This window comes from Choloepus didactylus, chromosome 2 (genome assembly GCF_015220235.1).
Source record: "Choloepus didactylus isolate mChoDid1 chromosome 2, mChoDid1.pri, whole genome shotgun sequence".
Classification (NCBI taxonomy): domain Eukaryota; kingdom Metazoa; phylum Chordata; class Mammalia; order Pilosa; family Megalonychidae; genus Choloepus; species Choloepus didactylus.
In genome coordinates, this window is record NC_051308.1 from 211,926,559 (window position 1) to 211,944,698 (window position 18,140).

At 48.9% G+C, this 18,140-nt stretch overlaps 1 protein-coding gene across 1 annotated transcript in view; it reads left to right on the forward strand.

The window, feature by feature from the left end:
- The window catches only part of EPHA10 (EPH receptor A10), a 42,700-nt gene that overhangs the window by 20,349 nt on the left and 4,211 nt on the right, over positions 1-18,140 (forward strand). Inside the window, exons 6-11 of the mRNA XM_037827680.1 lie at positions 6,036-6,169; positions 8,903-9,074; positions 12,678-12,786; positions 16,632-16,693; positions 16,837-16,962; positions 17,943-18,128. Of these exons, the coding sequence (XP_037683608.1) occupies positions 6,036-6,169; positions 8,903-9,074; positions 12,678-12,786; positions 16,632-16,693; positions 16,837-16,962; positions 17,943-18,128 (789 nt within the window). The remainder of the gene's footprint in view (positions 1-6,035; positions 6,170-8,902; positions 9,075-12,677; positions 12,787-16,631; positions 16,694-16,836; positions 16,963-17,942; positions 18,129-18,140) is intronic.

Sequence of the window (18,140 nt, forward strand, 5' to 3'; positions counted from 1 at the left end):
CTCCAGTGCTCAGGGATGATGGGGCCTGTGTCCAGTGTTTCTGGAGAGCATGTCTGCCACCCAAGTGCCCCGAGTGGGTGGGACCTGTGTTCTCACATTAGTGGAGAGACTGGTATCTGTCCTGATGCTTGGAGAGGATGGGGCCTTCATCCCAGTGTTTGGGGAGAACATGGCTATTATGCAAGCACTTGGAAGGGGGCTATTGTGCCCCTCCATCAGGCCTGGAGGACAAAGTATCGATCCATAGATGACTCTCAGACCTTGAAATCAATGGAGTTTGCCTGCTGGGTTTTGAAATTGTTTGGGACCCGTGACCCCTGTTTTCTTCTCAGTTTCTCCCTTCTGGAATAAGAGTGTCTTTCCTATGCCTGTTCCACCACTGTATATTAGATGTAGATAACTTTTTGTTCCGGTTTGCTAATGCTGCCTTTTCGCAGAACACCAGAAATGGATCGGCTTTTATAAAGGGGGTTTATTTGGTTACACAGTTACAGTCTTAAGGCCATAAGGTGTCCATCAACAAAGGGTGCCTTCACTGGAGAAAGGTCATCGGCATCCGGAAAACCTCTGTGAGCTAGGAAGGCACGTGGCTAGCATCTGCTAGCTCCCAGGTGGCATTTCAAAATGGCATTCTCCAAAATGTCTGTGTCAGCTTCCAACAGCCATCTTCAAAATGTCTGTCTGAGCTACAGCAGTGAGCTCCTTCTGTCTGAGCTTATATAAGGCTCTAGTAAACTAATCAAGGCCCGCGCTGAATGGTCGTGGCCACACCTCCATGGAAATGCTGAACCAAAAAGTTCTAATCTAACCCACACTAATAACGTTTGCCCCTACAAGACTGCATTAAAGAATATGGCTTTTTCTGGGGGACATAATATATACAAACCAGCACACTTGTTTTCTAGGTTTCACAGGTCCACAGGCAGAAGGGAATTGTGCCCAGGACAAACCACATCTATATGACAGATTTTAATGAGACTTTGTATTTAGCATTTTTATTGAAATGACATAAGGCTGATGTTGTGGTGGAATGAGTGTATTTTGCATGTGGGAAGAACATGTCTTTTTGGAGTGCAGATGGTGGACTGTGGTGACTTAGAGCTATGTACTACAGAAAAACATGTTCTTAAACTTAATCCATTCCTGTGGGTGTGGCCTACTGTAAATAAGATCTCTGCAGGGTGTTATTTCAATTAACGTGTGGCCCAAATGAATCAGGTTGGCCTTTGATCTAGATTACTGGAGTCCTTTATAAGCAAAGTGGAAAGTCAGACAGAATAAAACAGAGGGAGCATCCAGAAACCAGAAGTCAGTGAAACCAAGAAGCCAGGAAACGCTGCCAAATGCATTGCCGTGTGACAGAAAGACCAAGGACCAAGATTCACTGACAGTGAGCCCCAGAGCACCTGGTCTTCAGGGAAAAAGCATCACCTTGCTGATGCCTCAGTTGGATTTCTCCTAGCCTCAAAACCATGAGCCATTAAATTCCCATTGTTTAAACCAACCCATTGCATGGTATTCTTTGCTTAGCAGCCAGGAAACTAAAACAATTCCTTTTTATGACTGAGTAATATATCATTGTTTGTATATACCACATTTTGTTTATCCATTTGTTAGTTGATAGACCTTATGTTGTTTCCATTTTTTTTGGCTATTATGAATAATGCTTCTGTCACATTCATGTACAAGTTTTTACATGAACATGTTTTCATTCTTCTTGGGTATGTACCTAGGAGTGGAATATCTGGGTCATATGGAAAATTTTTTTATTTTTGAGGAATTGCCAAACTATTAAAAACACTCCTGCACCATTTTACAATTTGATCAGCAATGCTTGTTTCTCCACATCTTATTATTGTCTGTTTTGTTTTGTTTTTTATTATAGCTATCCAAGTGGGTGTGAAGTGGTACCTCATGGTGGTTTTGATTTGCATTTTCCTAATGACTAATGATGGAGACCATCGTTTTATGTGCTTCTGGACATTTGTATATCTTCTGTAGAAAAATGTCTATTTGGGTCCTTTGCTCATTTAAAAAAATGAGTTATTTGTCTTTTTATTGTTGAATTGTAGGAATCTTTATAAATTCTGAATACTAAATCCTTATCAGATATATGATTTGCAGATATTTCCTCCCATCCTTGGGTTGTGTTTTCACTTTCTTGAGAGTTTCCTTTGAAGTACAAATTTTTAATTTTGATGAAGTTCAACTTATATATTCTTTCTTTTATTGCTTGTGCTTTTGATATCATATCCAAGCACAAATGTTTTAATTTTGATGAAGTCCAATTTATATATATTTTCTTTCATTGCTTGTACTTTTGGTGTCATATCCAAGAAACCATTGTCTAATCCAAGGTTATAAACCTGTGTGTTCTTCTAGAATTGTAGTTTGGGCTCATATTATTTTAGAGGATGTGGTTTCATTTCCAGATGACTTGTTTTTAGGTTGTTTTTCTTTATTTTTCTGATTTTACCATCCTATGGTTAGAGAAAGAGGTCTGTACAATTTTTACTTTTTTGGTAAGTATTGAGGTTTCCTTTGTAGGTCTAAGATATGGTAAACATTTGAAATGTTCCATGGCTCCTTTAAAACAATTTTTGTTTTTATTTTATTATTTGTTTTATTACTTTTGTAGTTTAGTTCTCTATCTCTCTACATCTATCCTTATATCTGTATCTATATATAAATTATATTATTCGATTCTTCCATTTCTTTTTTTCTGTATACTCAGTGTTCCAAAGACTGAAATAGTTAAGCCTACCATTCTACTTGTTTGTTTTGTTAAAATTCCTTGTATTTGTGTTTTAGTTTCCCTGGCTGCTCAAACAAATAATCATGACATGTGTTAGCTTCAACAATGGGAATTGAATGGCTCATGGTTTTGAGGTGAGAAAAAAGTCCAAATCAAGGTGTCATCAGGTGATGCTTTCTTCCTGAAGAGGGGTGTTCTGGGGCTGGCTGCTGGTGATTCTTGGTCCGGGGCTCCTGTCACATGGCAATGCAAATGGCGGCCTCTCCTGGCCTCCCCCTTCTCTTCTTGATTCCTTTAACCTTCACTTTCCTGCTTCCTTTGGCTTTCTCTCTGTCCAAGTTTTATTTGCTTATAAAGGATCCAGTAATAGGATTAAGACCCATCCTGACTGAGTTGGGTCACACCTTAACTGAGGTAACTTCATCAAAAGTTCTTACTTACAATGGGTTCATAACCACAGGAATGGATTAAATTTAAGAACATGTTTTTCTGTATATATAGCTCCAAACCACCACAATTTGTAATGAATTTTCTTTTAAATATTTCAATTTTGCAAATGTACTTTTAGTGTCCCTAGAAGCCTTTCTCACCTTCTCCATTTTATCTCATCTCATCTTGTTTCTTTTTCTTCTCTACCTGCTCTCTCTTCACGGCCTCTGATCCTATTTTGTGGAGGCCATGTTTTCCATTATCTCATGAAGATGCCAAACAGTCTCCTCACTTGTTGCTCTATCATACTAGATCACTTTTAAATATTTGTTCCTCCTGAGTTTTCAATTAAAATACCTGTTCCCTCATTCTGAAATATTTTTTCATTTGCCCTCTTTCTTGGTCTTTTCTGTTTACTTGTTCTTGAACAAGGAGATAACTTATGTGTCTGCCAAAAAACAAGATGTGTGGATTGCCCTTAGGGTTGGTTGTGAAGCTTTCAGCTACAAGTAACAATAAATCCCAGTCTAACTGGCTTTAACTAAAAGGATTATTTAGCTCAAATAAGAAGACTAGAAGTGGCGCTTGGTTAATTCAGCAGCTCATCACAACCCAGGTTCTCTGTCTTTCCACTCTGCCATCCTTAGGTAACTCCCTCATGGTGGCAAGGTGGCTGCAGCAGCTCCAGACATCACATCCTTACCATCTAGAAGCAGAAAAAAACTCTTCTTCTCTGTAGGTATCTTTTTGAGCACAAGAATCCTTTCTCAGAACTCCTCTTCCCTCAGCAGACTTCTTTTGTTGGTCATAAACCAATTACTGGCAAAGGGAATGAGTGCACAGAAATGTCTTAGAACAATCAGAATTTACCTGAGTCATCTGAGGGAGAGAGTAGGCCTTCAACCAACAGGGAAGGGGGGCATGGGTGTTGGGTAGGTTTCCAATAGTGTCTGCTGCACTCTTGGCCTTACTTGGTTGCTGGCTGATTCTCATCACCATCATACAGCTGGAGAACAGGTGCTTGAGCTCAGTTTTTAGTTCCATTCTCAAGATTTATCAGGCATTCACCTAATGTATCTCTGCCAGGCTGAAATGGAACCTTCTCCTATCTCTCTATCTTGTGATGCTTTCAATGAGTGAAGTTCAAGAAAAATGAAAAAAAAAGAAAGAAAGAAAAAAAAAAAAAGGACAGTCCAGGCCTCTTTCTATTTCTGCCCCCATCAGTATCTACAGAGACTGCACCACCTCCCAGGGGCTCGTCAGTCATCTCCCCTTTGGGTTCAGGTCTTTCCTGGGAGCTGCTATCTCTGAGTGGATTTAGGCTGAGACATTCCCAGGGAGAGGGAGGAGCACTTGGCCTCAAAAAGCAGCTATGCGACAGAATGATGGCTGTGCATTGTCCAGTTGACAAAGACCTTGCTTTTTTTCAGGGCCAGAAAGTGGGGGCGGGATAAAGGATCTTTTAAGTTATTTTTAGGCTGGGAGGCAGGTCACTCTGTGAGCTACATAGCCCGGGAGTTCATACAATAGCACTTTCACACTAGTTCCACTGGCCTCATCATAGGTAGAAATATCCTCCCTGCCCTCCATTCTGGCAATCAGCTGTCAGGACTAGTTTATGGTGATATGTCTGTATCTTTATGCTTTAACTGGAATTTAGGAGACTGGAGGAGGGGAGCTGCTAGGTAGAACCATTTAAAACTGGAAGCCTCTCATTCACATATTTTTTAAAGAGTAAACTCTATATGTCCTGTCTCCATTTTCTTGACCCACTGCCATCAATCCCCTGAAGTCACCGGGAACCTCCATATTGTTCAAACCAGTGGGCACTTTGAACCATTGTCTTGCCCTGTCCCTTAGCATATGCCTCTTCTTGTTGGTAGACTTACATCAAGCACTTGCTCTGTGTTCAGTTATTGTGCTAAGCTCTTCATATACATTATGTCATCAGAGCCTTATGGCAAGCCTAAGAGATGTCATCACTGTTTCTGTTTTACACATGAGGAAACTGAGCCTGAGAGAGGAAACCCCTGACGGGATCCCCCTAAATGTTCTCTTCCCTGGGCTTCTATGACTGGGTTTGCCCCTGATTTACCTTTTGCTTCTCTGGCTCCTCCTTTTCAGGCTTCTCTTCCTTTGCCTGTATCTTCAATGTTGTTATTTCTTGGGCTTATTTCCTAAAAGCTTTTCCACTCCCCTTCTATGTGGCCTTCCCTGGCAGTATTATCCAGTCACCTTCTGCTGGCTCCCCAATTCTCCATCTCTCTCCCAGTGAAGCTCGGGAACCCTTAACCACCCACCTTTCAGGCTTCTTTAATTGGAAACCCTCCTAACTCACATCCGAAATCACAGTCTTCACTCCCAGTAACCTGGGAGTCTGTGCCTTAGTTCAGGCATTATCACCTCTTGACCAGACCATTATAATTGTCAAATAGCTGGTGTCCCAGCATCTAAATGCGCCCTGATTTCAACCAGACCACAGAACGCGAGTGGGGAAAAACCTGGAGGATTAGAACCAACGACCAGGAGAGAAGCTGGGGCGTACAGGGTGGGCACGTAGCAGGAGGCCTGGCGCTCTTCCCCGTAGGAGTCACGGAAGGAGAGAGCCGCGGGAGAGGGGCCTCCCTTCGCTCCGGTCTCAGGAAGACTGTGTCCCTCACTCCCAGAGGCCCCGCCCCTCAGTCCCGTAGGCCCGCCCCTCGGGTTCCTCTTGCTCCGCCCATAGACCTTAGCCCCGCCCCGAGGCTTCCCTAGCCCCACCCTTAGTCCCTGCATGCCCCACCCTTCCCGCTCCCCTGGGCCTGCCCCACAGTCGGGACCAGGACCAGAATCCCATACTACTTACTCTCAGCACCCTGGGAAGAGGATGAGATCCGCAGAGACCGAGTGGAGCCGCAGAGTGTGTCCCTCTCATGGCGAGAGCCCATCCTCCCTGGAGCCCCTGGGGCCAATGGCACGGAGTATGAGATCCGCTACTACGAGAAGGTGAGTCCACCTCTGGAAGCTTTCTCTTCTTCACGCGCTCCTGCCCGCAAAAGTCCTGCTTTCTATTTTTCTGAATGCACGCACCAGGCTCCTAAGTGGCCCTCCCAGGCTTGCGTTTCTCCTTCTTGCTGTCCTTTCCACGCCATCGTATCCACTCACTCTTCCTCTTCTCCCCTCAAGTTTCCTTCCAACAATCAGCATCTCCATTTTCACCACCTTTGCCTAGTGTACAGTTGGCAAAGAGCTTTCTCTGGGGCTGATCTAGGTTTGGTGTAGGTGAATCTTATATATACAATTTGTAGAACCTCCCTTAAGGAAAAGAATACAAAAATATCTTATTTTTTTTTGAATTTTACAAAAACATATGAATGTGAACACATTGCTATGTCCATGGTGTATTGGGGCTCAGTGGTGTGCTGGTGCTAAATGTTTAACAACAAGCTCTCCAGAAAAATAAATGTATGAATTATTATAAACCTTACCGATATAAAGGATGTATAGCATGCAATTTATAAATAATAATAAAATATACAGTAATCTTTATTGTAAACTCCATAGAGCCAATTGATTTTCCTTGAATACTTTTGTTAACTTTTGCTGATCTCTTATATACACAGTTAATCTATGGTTACAATTCAACTATGATTTGACAAATGGAGTTACATCCCATTCTACTAACTCATTTCCCCATAAATTTATTGTCTTTAAATCTGACATGTAACCTGATAGTTAAACTATTTCTCACCTTGGTGCAGATTATATTAATTAAAGTGAAACCTCTTTCAGCTTCAACATTACATGTGTCAGAACTTCACTCATTCCTTAATGACATGTGGGACTTCTTTGCTGAATCAGATAATAGTTCTTGACTCCTAGAAGTCTACTGAGTCTGTGAGTGGAGAAGTGTGCAGGGGGTGAACAGGAAAGGGGAGGGACTCCTGAGCCCCTGCTGACAGAATAACTTGGGTGACTTACAGGCTGGTGGTGCCACCAGCTGAGATGGAGAACCATTGAGGAGGAAGAGCAGGTTTAGGGGAAGATGGTGAACTGGGTTTTGTTCCTGTAGCATTCAGGGAGCCTGGGGGACATCCAAGTGGACTCACAGGTCTGGAACTTGAGGGAGAGATTTGGACTAGAGAAAAAGAGTGAGGGAGGGTACAGAGAGAGGGGTGAGGTGGGACCAGGTTAGAAATGGTAGCTGAAGCCAGGGCGCTGAAGGAGATGACCTAGGAGGGGAATGTGAGTAAAAAGAGTGGCCAGGAAAGAGCCCTGAGGAGCCCGGATGTTTAGGAGGTGACAGCGAAGGACATTGGGAAGGAGCTTAAGTTAGGTATGCAGTAGGTGCTTTGAAACTGCCCACGGAACTGACACTTGGGGATCAGAGAACCCCAAGGCTGAGCTGGGTGGCTGTTCCAGTGCCCGGACACATTGCATCCTCATCTGTCACCCTTGCCTTCTTTTTCCAGGTGTAGACCACCAGGCCCTTAGAGAGCATGGATTTGCAGGAACAAAAATCTTCCCAAAGAGGAGCAAGTACAAAAGGGGTTATATTTGAAAGGCTTCAGGGACATCTCATGGGACCCAATGGGTCACCCAGGCCTGGAGAGATGTCAGGCAGCTCCGCTGTGGAGCCACAGAGCTTCTCATCTCCATGTCTGCCTGCATAGCAGCTCCATTCTCCTTTGCAGAGCAGCTTGCTCATAGCACATCATGGCTGCCCCAGGTTGACAGCCTTGCTCCTTCCTCCCTACCACCCCAATCTACCCCACATCATAGGTCTTGCAGTCATTGTCAGTCTTCCGGTGGCTTGTTCCAGTGCCCTGAGGGGAGATTCTGATTGGCCCAGTTTGGTCCAAAGTCTGCTTGTATTCCTGAATACCATGGCCAGAGAACTGGGGCCCCAGGATATGGGGGCTGCTTTTCTTGGGGCTTTGGAGAAGGCAAGGGCTCTAAAAACAGGGTGTAGGCAAAGAAGTAATGATGAGGACATCTCTAGTACATGCCAGTATCAGGTGTGTTGGGGTGAAGCTGGGGGGCGGGGTGCAGCATGATGTAGAGGAAAAGCTAGACTGGAAGGAATTCAAAAGGTATCACCCTGACACTTCCCTGATGTGTGACTTTGGGTAAGTTGCTTCACTTCTCTGAACCTCACCTATAAAAGAGGGATAAAAATACTGAGTCCCTTGGGCTGTTGTGAGGATTGAAAGAGGTGGGCTCATAAAGGGTCTTGTGTAGCAGCTAACAATGAGTTACCACTTTTCAGCTGGGGACCTTGGAGCCTCTTCACCTCTCTGAGCTCAGTTTCCTTATCTATTAAACGGAACAGACAAACAAACATGATACTACTTTCTGTCTTCCATGGCCTGCAAGACAATTAGAAAAATCAGATGACAAGGGGATGGGGAAGTCTTGAGACATCAGGGGCTGGGCAAGTTGGGGCTCGTTTTCTCATCCTTTCCTTTGTGGCATCAGGCCCACCAGGACACTGGGCAGCTCACTTCTGGAGGTGGGTCCTTCTCGGCTACAAGCACCACCAAATGTGGGGAGGAGGCTGGAGTTTGCGGAGAGAAGGGTGGAGATCCATTGGAAGATAATAGGAACCAGGATCTCCTGCCCAACCCATGTCCACCTAAGGATACTTCTCCCATCTCCCTGCTCCTTTTCCCCCTGGTGGTCTCCCAGAAGAGTGTGTCTGGCCCTGGGTCTGGGCCTCATCTTTCAATCCCTCCCCAGGGTCAGAGTGAGCAGACTTACTCCATGGTGAAGACAGGAGCCCCTGCAGTCACCGTCACCAACCTGAAGCCGGCTACCCGCTACGTCTTTCAGATCCGGGCAGCTTCCCCAGGGCCCTCCTGGGAGGCCCAGAGCTTCCACCCCAGCATTGAAGTGCAGACCCCAGGGGAGGGTAAGTCACGTGTGCAAGTGGAGAGAGACCTGGGTAGAGAGAACCCAAGATGGGGTGGGCGGGGAGACAAATAGAGACGGGGAATTATCTGTGCATGGTCTGATTAAGGGAACCTGCAAGACAGTTTAATTACAACCTGATCAATTAGTTAATTTGGAATCCACTGAATTAGATTGGGTATCTGTCCTGGAGGAGCTCCTGGGGGCCGGGGAGCAGTGCTCATGAACCACCCTAGCTCGTGTGTCAGCTCGGTCTTCTTCCTGCCTCTTAGAACCTAGCCCAGGCCTTGTGGAAACATCTGTGCCCTCTTCAAGATTCCTGCCACTTCCTTGGGAGGGGGTTATGGCCTCATGATCACCTCTGGCCCTGCCTGCTAACTTCTTGTTCTCATCCTGCTTCTTTCTCTCTGCCATGATATAGACCCAAACAAGAGACCCAGTCCCTTTTCCCACAAGGCCTCAGAGTGTGAAGCAGCAGGTTGGGGGACATAAGCAAGGGTTGTTCTAACAAAACAGAACAAAATGAGAACTGCACACCTGAAATGGGTGAATTGCATGGTACGTGACTTATATTTTCAGTAAAGCTGTTATAAAAACAAAACAGAACGAAAGCTGAACATTAGATATTCTGATCTTAAACATCTTTGGCCTCTCCACGGTATTGGGCTGCACCCACCACCCCCCACATCACTTTCTTCCCCTGGTTCTTCTTATCCTCCTTCCACCCCCAAGTTCCCTTTCATGCTGTGTGCAGAACAGTTTTGCTGTCTCTTTTGTTGTTCTGCCTGCTGCTAACCCAGCCCTCAGGATCTCACCTCTATCTACTGTGAGCAGCTCATGAAAGTATTTTCCTGAACAAAGGCAGTTCCCCCTAAGAGGCATTCTGGCACCAGCTGTCAAGATAATAATTCTTTCTGACCTGCTACATGACTCTAATCCAAGATAGGAAGAGCTCTGAGCCCAAAGGGAGGCGAAGATAAAATGTGGAGGGAGTTTGAGTTCTGGGAAGGAAGACAGCACTTCTTGCTTGAATGCCTGTCTTGTGCCAGACCTTGGCTAGGTGCTGGAAAGAGGAGATTAGAGCTATGTCTTGAAGGATGAGGGGAACATTTGAGTATGTGGTGATGGGTAGGGAAGGCATTTTCCGTAGAGGAAGCCATTCGAACAAAGGCTCATGGGTTTGGCTGGAGCAAGTGTGTGTGGGGGTGGGGACAGGAGCTGTTGGCTGAAAAGGGCTGATGATTTCCATTTGTTTGGTGCTTCTCAGTTAGTAGTGACTGCTCAGACCGCCAGCCTCCTTTGCTGTGGCCCTGGCTATGGGGGAATGGGTCTCCCAGTGAGCAGTGGCCCCAAATCAGGATCATAATGAAGGATCATGCTTTGCTGCTATGTTCATTATCCATTGCTGTATAACCAGTGATTCCAAAACTTAGCAGCTTAAAACAACAAATACTTATTATCTCATGGTTTCTGTGGGTCAGGAGTCTGGGTGCAGTTTAGCTGGGTGCCTCTGACTCAGGGTCTCTCGCAGGCTGCCATCAGGGTATCTTCTAGGCTGCATTCATCTCGAGACTTAGCTGGGATAGGATCTGCTTCCTCCTCAGTCGTCACTGGCTGTTTGTGGAGAAATACTCTGTGGGCCTCTCCATGGGGGGCTCATAACACGGCAACTAGATTCTTTCAGAGACATGAGCTAGTGAGAGAGTGAGATGTTGCCCAAGAGAGAAGCCACAGTCTTTTTACAACCTCATCTTGGTGATGGTGAAGAAGGAGGTGCCTTTAGTCACAGTCCCATTGCTTTTGCCACATTCTGTGCATTAGATGTGAGTCACTAGGGCCACCCCACACTCGAGGGGAGTGACTGCCAGGAGGTGGGGATCCAGGAGGGCTGTACCAGGGGCTGCCTACCTCAGCCACTTCTGTCTCCACTCACCATTTCTAAGTCCACGTGGACACCTCATTTCAGACAGTTCTTGGCACCTCTTCTCTCCTCTGCACCGGCCATAGCGTGGACCCTGTTCTCTACCGCTGGAGCCTTGGCCACGGAAATCCCCTCTTTGACCCTAGCCTCATTGGCCTCCACTGCCCCTCCCTCTTCTGTTCTTCTTCACTTGTTCTGTGACATTCTAGAAGTTTAGCCCTCTGGGCCCTACCTCATCTCCCAGACCCTCAGCCCCCGCTGGCCCCACACCCATCTCTACCCAGCCACAGATTCTCACTGCAGAAATACTCTCCAGCTCTGCCAGCCCTCACTCCCTAGATATCTTGCTGCGCCCACCATTGCCAGTGCCCAAACTTGGGCCGTTCTCCTTCCCCTATCCCCTGCTCAGGCTGAATAGTACTTGGAGAAGTGCATTTTGTCAATCTCAGTTCAGTCTTCAGGGCTGCTCAGGACTTTCCTGTTCTCAGTAGTTACTCCAAATTTTCATTTCTCTCAAGCACCTTCCCCTCCGGCCCCAGCCCCAACCTCCGACTCAACAGATACCCTCCTTCCTTTTCTTCTTGGCAGGAACTCCCTCCATTGCTCCCTGGTCCTCTGTTGCCCTCAGGATAAAGTTTATATTCCTTAGCTAGCATTCAAGGCCCTCCAGGTTCTGTGTCCTTCCCAGGACCCTCCCTTCCTTCTCCCACTCTCCAGCTTCACAGCTTGCCCCTCTCTGCCTCTGTATAATCTGCCTTCTGGCCATGTGGGTTGACTTGCCATTTTCCAGACCCAGCATGTGTGTCAGGAATCATCAAAAAACCTGTTCAATTCCAGGTACCTCTTCTGTGAAGCCTTCCTTACTGGCTTTAAGAAGAAATGTCATGCCTTGGCTCAGCTCTGCTCATTTCCCTGTTTCTCTTTTCGCTCTACAGTTATGATTTGTGTCTCTGTCTTCCTCACTGCTCTGTGCACTCTTCCTGGGCAGGGACTCTAGTTGTCTCATCACTGTCTCCCTTGCACTAGCACCGTGGTGGACATACATCCATTAACATATTGGGTGTATGGACAGATGGACGGATGGACAGATGGACAACTGGCTGGCTGGTGCTGAGAGCCCAGAGTCCTCTGGGCCTCTCTCTGTGGGGTCAGGTTCAAATCTTGGGTTCACCACTTATTAGTTATGTGACCTTGGGCACATTACCTAACTTTTCTCTGTCTCCTTTTCCTCAGCTGTAAAATGAACACAAGAATACCTTATTGGATTGTTGTGATGATGAAACAAGATCGTATATTTAAGGCACATAGTAGTGTCTTGAATAGAGTAACTGTGCATTAAATGTTAGCTCTTATTGTTATTGGTGCACAGTCTGGGTTGGGGTGGGGGCTCAGACCAGAGCCCACTCCCCCCGCAGAGCCATGTCAAACCTCTTCTCGCCCATCTAAAAGGCCAAAAGAGAGGCCTGGCCCTGCCTGCCTGGACCCCTGCTCCTCTTTCTCAGAGCTGGGCTGCAGTGGGAGTGTGCTGATGGGGGACTCCAGGTGCTCCTGTGGGTTGGTGGGGCCTGCCTTGCTCTGTCTGCTGCTGGGACTCCTGCGGTGGGGTGAGGACAAGAGTCTGTCCTGGATCTTCTTCTGGAGCCCGGTCCTCTGCCTACCTCAACCTCATGGTTTTCCTCCCAGCTGCTTCCGGGTCCAGGAACCAGAGCCCCGCGGTCGTCATCACTGTGGTGACCATCTCGGCCCTCCTCGTCCTGGGTTCTGTGATAAGCGTACTGGCCATTTGGAGGAGGTATGTGACCCCTAGTCACCTAGTGGGTTATGTCCCTGAGCACATGCATTTGCATATATATAGGTTTGCACATGCAGGCACACTGCTGTTGAGATACAAGCGTGGCTCGTCCCCGCCCCTGCACCCACTTACTGCTCAGGCAGCAGCCAGCACTGCAGCTAGCTCAGCCAACCCGGGATGAAGGGGATTTAGCTCCTTAATTCATTAAATGTCAGAAGGCATCACTGAGGATTGAATCAAGCTCCAGCTGCTCCAGCGTGATTAGGATTTTCCTGCAGTGCCCAGAGCCCCCCAGCCCCTGCCCCCAAGGGATCTTGAGACCCTTGAACACAGGCAAAGAGAAGAAAGGCAGAAATTGTGCCCGTGAATGTGTGTGGGAGTGAGGAGGACAGGGAGGGGAATTCATAAGCCAGGACCCCTCTCCCTCAGCAGAAAGAAACTGGCAGGAGAGTGGGCAGAGAAAGGGGGTAGGAGGATGGAGAAAGATAATAGAGCCTGGGTTTGACTCTGAGAGGGTTCCAGGCTTTTTGCATACAGCAGAGCCTTTAACATCCTCGTGGTCTTGTTTCCGCCTTCTCCCCAGGGGCCTCCCTCTGCTACATGCAGACGCAGCCCAGGTGGGTACCAGGCTGAGCTCTGAGGTCAGCAGTCTGGGGAGGTTGGCAGGTCTGCATAATAGGGGCTGGGAGCTTTAGTGGGGGGAGCCAGGGGAGACATGGGCTGGCTGCAGAGCCACATCTCAGGATCCTGGAACTGCCTGTGGGCTGGAGGGGCTGTGAGTGTTCGTTTAACACTGACTGTTTGCTTGGCCTTGAGTGAGGCACTGAAAGGAACTGAGGGGGAGAGGACCTTGTCCAGGCAGCCAGGAGCCAGCTGTGCTTAGAGCAGGTGTCTTAGTTTCTTGGCTGCTGAAACAAATACCATACAGTGGGTTGGCTTAACAACAGGAATTTAGTGGCTCACGGCCTCAGAAGCTAGAAGGCTTGCTTCCTGCCGGGGTCAGTCGCTTTCTTCTGGCTGGCCAGCAATCTTTGGGGTACATTGGCTTTTCCATCGTATGGCAATGCAAATGGCGATATCTTCTCCTTTCTCTTCTGGTGTTCTGTTGACTTTCAGCTCTGGATGCTCCCTGTGGTTTCTCTCTCTGTGGCCTTGTCTATAAGGCCTCCGGTAATAGGAATTAAGACCCCTCCTGATTAAACTGAGCTGTACCTTAACGGAAATAACATCATCAAAAGTTCCTATTTACCATGGGTTACCGCCACAGGAGTGGATTAAGATTAAGAACATTTTTCTGGGGTATATAACTCCAAGCCACCATAGCAGGTGAGTGAGGAAGGCAGGACAAGAGTGAGGACTCCCTTTTTCATGGGGCTTAAAGGTCTATATACTGGACCTGTTGGAGCAGACAGGAGCCAAGAGCAGCTTGTGTTGGCTTCAAGCCTGGGGACTCTGGGAGGCAGAGGGACAGGGGAGACTAGTAAGCAAGGAGCATCTCTTCCCTGTGGGTCAGTCTTCAGCGGGCAGGAGCACGACACTCTGCAGGACAGGAGCAGCTTCCCAGGAATGCTCAGAAGCACACGGGCTGGAGCAGACAGAGTAAGCCAGCGCTGGGATTCCAGAACTTGCTCAAAACCAGCCTGTACTGATGTGGGGAGAATCAGCCCAATCTAGTGCCAGACATACTCCAGCATGTGTGTCCCAACTTTGCAGACTCTATAGTATCTTTCCCACCCATCCCCTCCTCTCCAAGTTTCTGTGATATCTGATGTGCCATGGTCTCCTCACCTCCAAGTCCCCTCTCCAGTCCATCCTGGTTCACCTCACTTCTCATTAGAAGGTGTTGCCCAGTGGAAGCTTCATCTTCTTTTACCCGTGCGCCCTCTGTCACTCCTCCATTCACTCAGCCTACCCCCGTCATCACAGCCTAACTCCTGGATGTCCACAGAAGTCCTGCCATCACCCCGGGTGGCTTCAGTGTTCAATGGATAACATATCCCACTCTTGGCCTTTGGATTCTTTGACTTCCTCATCCCCATGGACCTTCTTTTCTGTTCTACCTTAGCCTCCCTCTCCCATATCCTGGCCATTGCCCCAGACCTCTAAAATACCTAATCCAACTCTTTTACTCTTGGCCTGCAAGCTCTGTCCTTCCAGCTTCCTCTCTCAGCCACATGTGACACCTGCTCTTCAACCTTTTAAGTCCATGGGCCCCTCAACTTCTCAGCACCAAATCTGCAGACTTGCCTGCCCCTGTGACCATCCACTCCCTCCTTTTTCTATAGAGGTGGAGCCAAGATCAGCCCTTCCATGGGGATGACATGAATCCCTCCTCTTCTTAGCATCTCATGATTACTTAGGATATCCCCTTCTCTCGGACATAAGAGCTTATATTTACTGAGTACTTATTAAGCTCGTTGCAACAATGGTACCAGGCGGGGCTGTCTTTATTTACAGTAAAGAGTCTCACAGCTACCAAGTGGAGAGCTGGGAAGCAAGTGCATGCAATTGGACTCCAGAGCTCATCCACGGTCTTTCTGGCCCTTCGACCCCTTCCTGGTTGGTATCTAAATATGATCATGCCTCTTCCATCTTTGGAAAACTGCTCCCTGAAGTCCTCCTCTTTGAGCCTTAACATGCCCCCTCCCCTCTTCCCTCTCCCTTTCCTTGTTTCCTTTGTCAGTGCCACTCCCATCTACTCCTTGGCAGTTTTTGCATAGTCTCTTCCATGGCTTCTTTCTCCTCTAGTTCCTTGGACTAGTTCCCAGACCCTCTTCTCGGGCTCCATCCTCTCCCTGGACAGGCTTATGGCTCCCAAATTTGTAACTTCAGAGCAGAGCTCTCTTCCAGGCTTGACAGATGCAGCTAACTCTTTCTTATGTATCCTCCCTGCTTATCCCAGAGGCCCTACAAACTCAAATGTCACAATGTGAACCAAACCAGCTTCTCCCCGCTTGGTGAATGGCACCATCATAAACTCTGTTGGGCCATCCGGAGTCCAGTGGTCAATCCTAACTTCTCCCTCTCTCTTGTGCCTGTCAGCGGTCTCCAAGTCCTGTCCTTTCCATGTAGGTGGTTGCCTCGGAAGCCTGAGCCACCACCATCCCCTGCAGGGACAGCAGCAGCAGCCTCTACTTGGTAGCCTTGATCTTTCTAAAATGCAAATTGAATCGCGGCAGTCTCCCGCTTAAACCCCCCCGGGGGCGCTCCTCTGCTCCTAGAATAAAAGCCAAAGTTTTCTTATCTCAGGCCAGCAAGGCTCTGCCTCAGCACCCACACTCCCCAACCCCATCCCTGTGTGCCAGTCTGTGGCTGTATGATTCTGTTGCATGGCTGCCTCTGTCTCGAGAAGCCTTCCTTGATCGCCTGGCCAGGTCAGGTTCCCACAGTGCACCGCTCTTCTCCCTTGCCTTTCACCTGTGAATGGGCTTGTGGTTAACTGTCAGAGCTTTTTTCCAGGCTAGACTGGAAGCTACTGGAACACAGGGTTTTCTGGTCTCATGCAGTTTCACCAGCCTGTAGGCAGGGGGCAGTAGCTTGAGGCTTAAAGCCAGGGGTGCGGATTTGGATGCCTCTGGAGTGGCAAGAATGTTCACTGTGTCTTGAAGTGAAAAGAACTAGGAATGTTGGTAGGGGTGAGAGGTTAGGGCTGGGGCTGGGGTTATATATGTGTTACAGGGAGGGGATGGTCAAACCACTGAGAAGCTTTCAAAAGAGCCGGACAAGAAGGCCGGTCACCTAAGACACAGAACTCGTCCTTTTGAGCCAAGAGGTGCCAGGCTCAGTGTTGGTGAAACGGGAAGGGCTGGAGGCCTGGCTTAAAGAGTGACTGTGCCTCCCCCCAGGCCCTGCAGCTATGGCAAAGGACGTCGGGACGCCCACGATGAGGAGGAGCTGTATTTCCACTGTGAGTCGCCTAGGCCTGGCTAGGAGCAGGGCAGGCCCCCCACCCTATCTTGCTCCGGGTCTTTTCCTCTCTGCTGTTGCGCTAGCCCCACCCACGGTGGATGCCCCTTCCCTCAAGCCCGTCTCTCCCCACTGCGTTCTCAGTCAAAGTCCCGACGCGCCGCACATTCGTGGATCCCCAGAGCTGCGGCGACCCGCTCCAGGCTGTGCATCTGTTCGCCAAGGAGCTGGATGCGAAAAACGTTACGCTGGAGAGAAGCCTCGGCACAGGCAAGCTGGGCATCCTGGACGCTGTAGCCCGATTCGAGAAGCCCCGCCTCCCAAGGCCCCGCCCACTCCCGAGGCCCCGCCCCCACCGCAAGTCCTCGTCCCTGTCCAGCCTCTGCACCAAGCCCAGGCTCTACGTTGCCCTGCAGGGAAGGAGGGGAATGGGGGCAGAGGTTCTGTGGTCCTACCTTCCTATGTTCTCCCTCTCTGCAGGGTGGCTCCCACACCGCTCCTTTCAGAGTTGGCCCCTGTGCACTGCCACTGGCAGTTTAGTCCCCTGCCTTTCTGGGGCTTGGGGCCGGCCCATTGCCAGGTCCGGAGACTAGACAACCCCGGGCTAAACTGTCCCGACTCGACTACTGACAGCTGTGTGGCCAGAGCTGACCTGTGTGGGCTCTGAGCCTCCATCTCTCCTCTGTAAAAGGGGCATGACATCTGCCTCACACAGGGCAGATGTGGGGGCTTCGCAGTGTGTCCCCACCTCCCCGCAGCACAGGGCCAGTTCTCTGCCTTCCTTTCTTCCTGTCTATCAGCCCTCAGCCCCCGAGCTCAGAGAAGTCAGGCACTGTTGCCACGAGCCTGCCAAAGGACCTGCTGGACAGAAGCCAGAAACGGGCTGGTGGCACAGTGGCTGTCAAGGTCAACCCCCTGCTGACACTGGATTTAATGGCTTTTGAAGTGCTGGCACATGCACCGTCCTCTCTTTGAGGCTTTGAGACTTCCCTGTGAGGCAGGGAGCAGTTTCACAGAGGCATTTTGAATGGCATTTCAGAGGAGGAAGTCCAGGCAGAGAGAGGGAAAGAGAGGGAAGTCCAAGCTCCCACTGCTGGTCCTCAGCTTACTGGGATTTGAACCCAGGCGCTCCGAGTCCCAGGCCAGAACCAGCCCATGATCCAGGAGCTGCTTTTTCCTCTACTCATCCTGCTCCTCTCGGCCAGGCTGGGAGCCTCCAGGGAGGTTGCTGAGGTGCTGTTTCCCCACAGGGCGGTTTGGGGAGCTGTGCTGTGGCTGCCTGCAGCTCCCCGGCCGCCAGGAGCTCTCCGTGGCGGTGCACACGCTGAGGCACGACTGCTCCGACTCGCAGAGGCTCAGCTTCCTGGCCGAAGCCCTCACCCTGGGCCAGTTTGACCACAGCCACATCGTGCGGCTGGAGGGCGTTGTCACCCGAGGTGGGGTCTAGT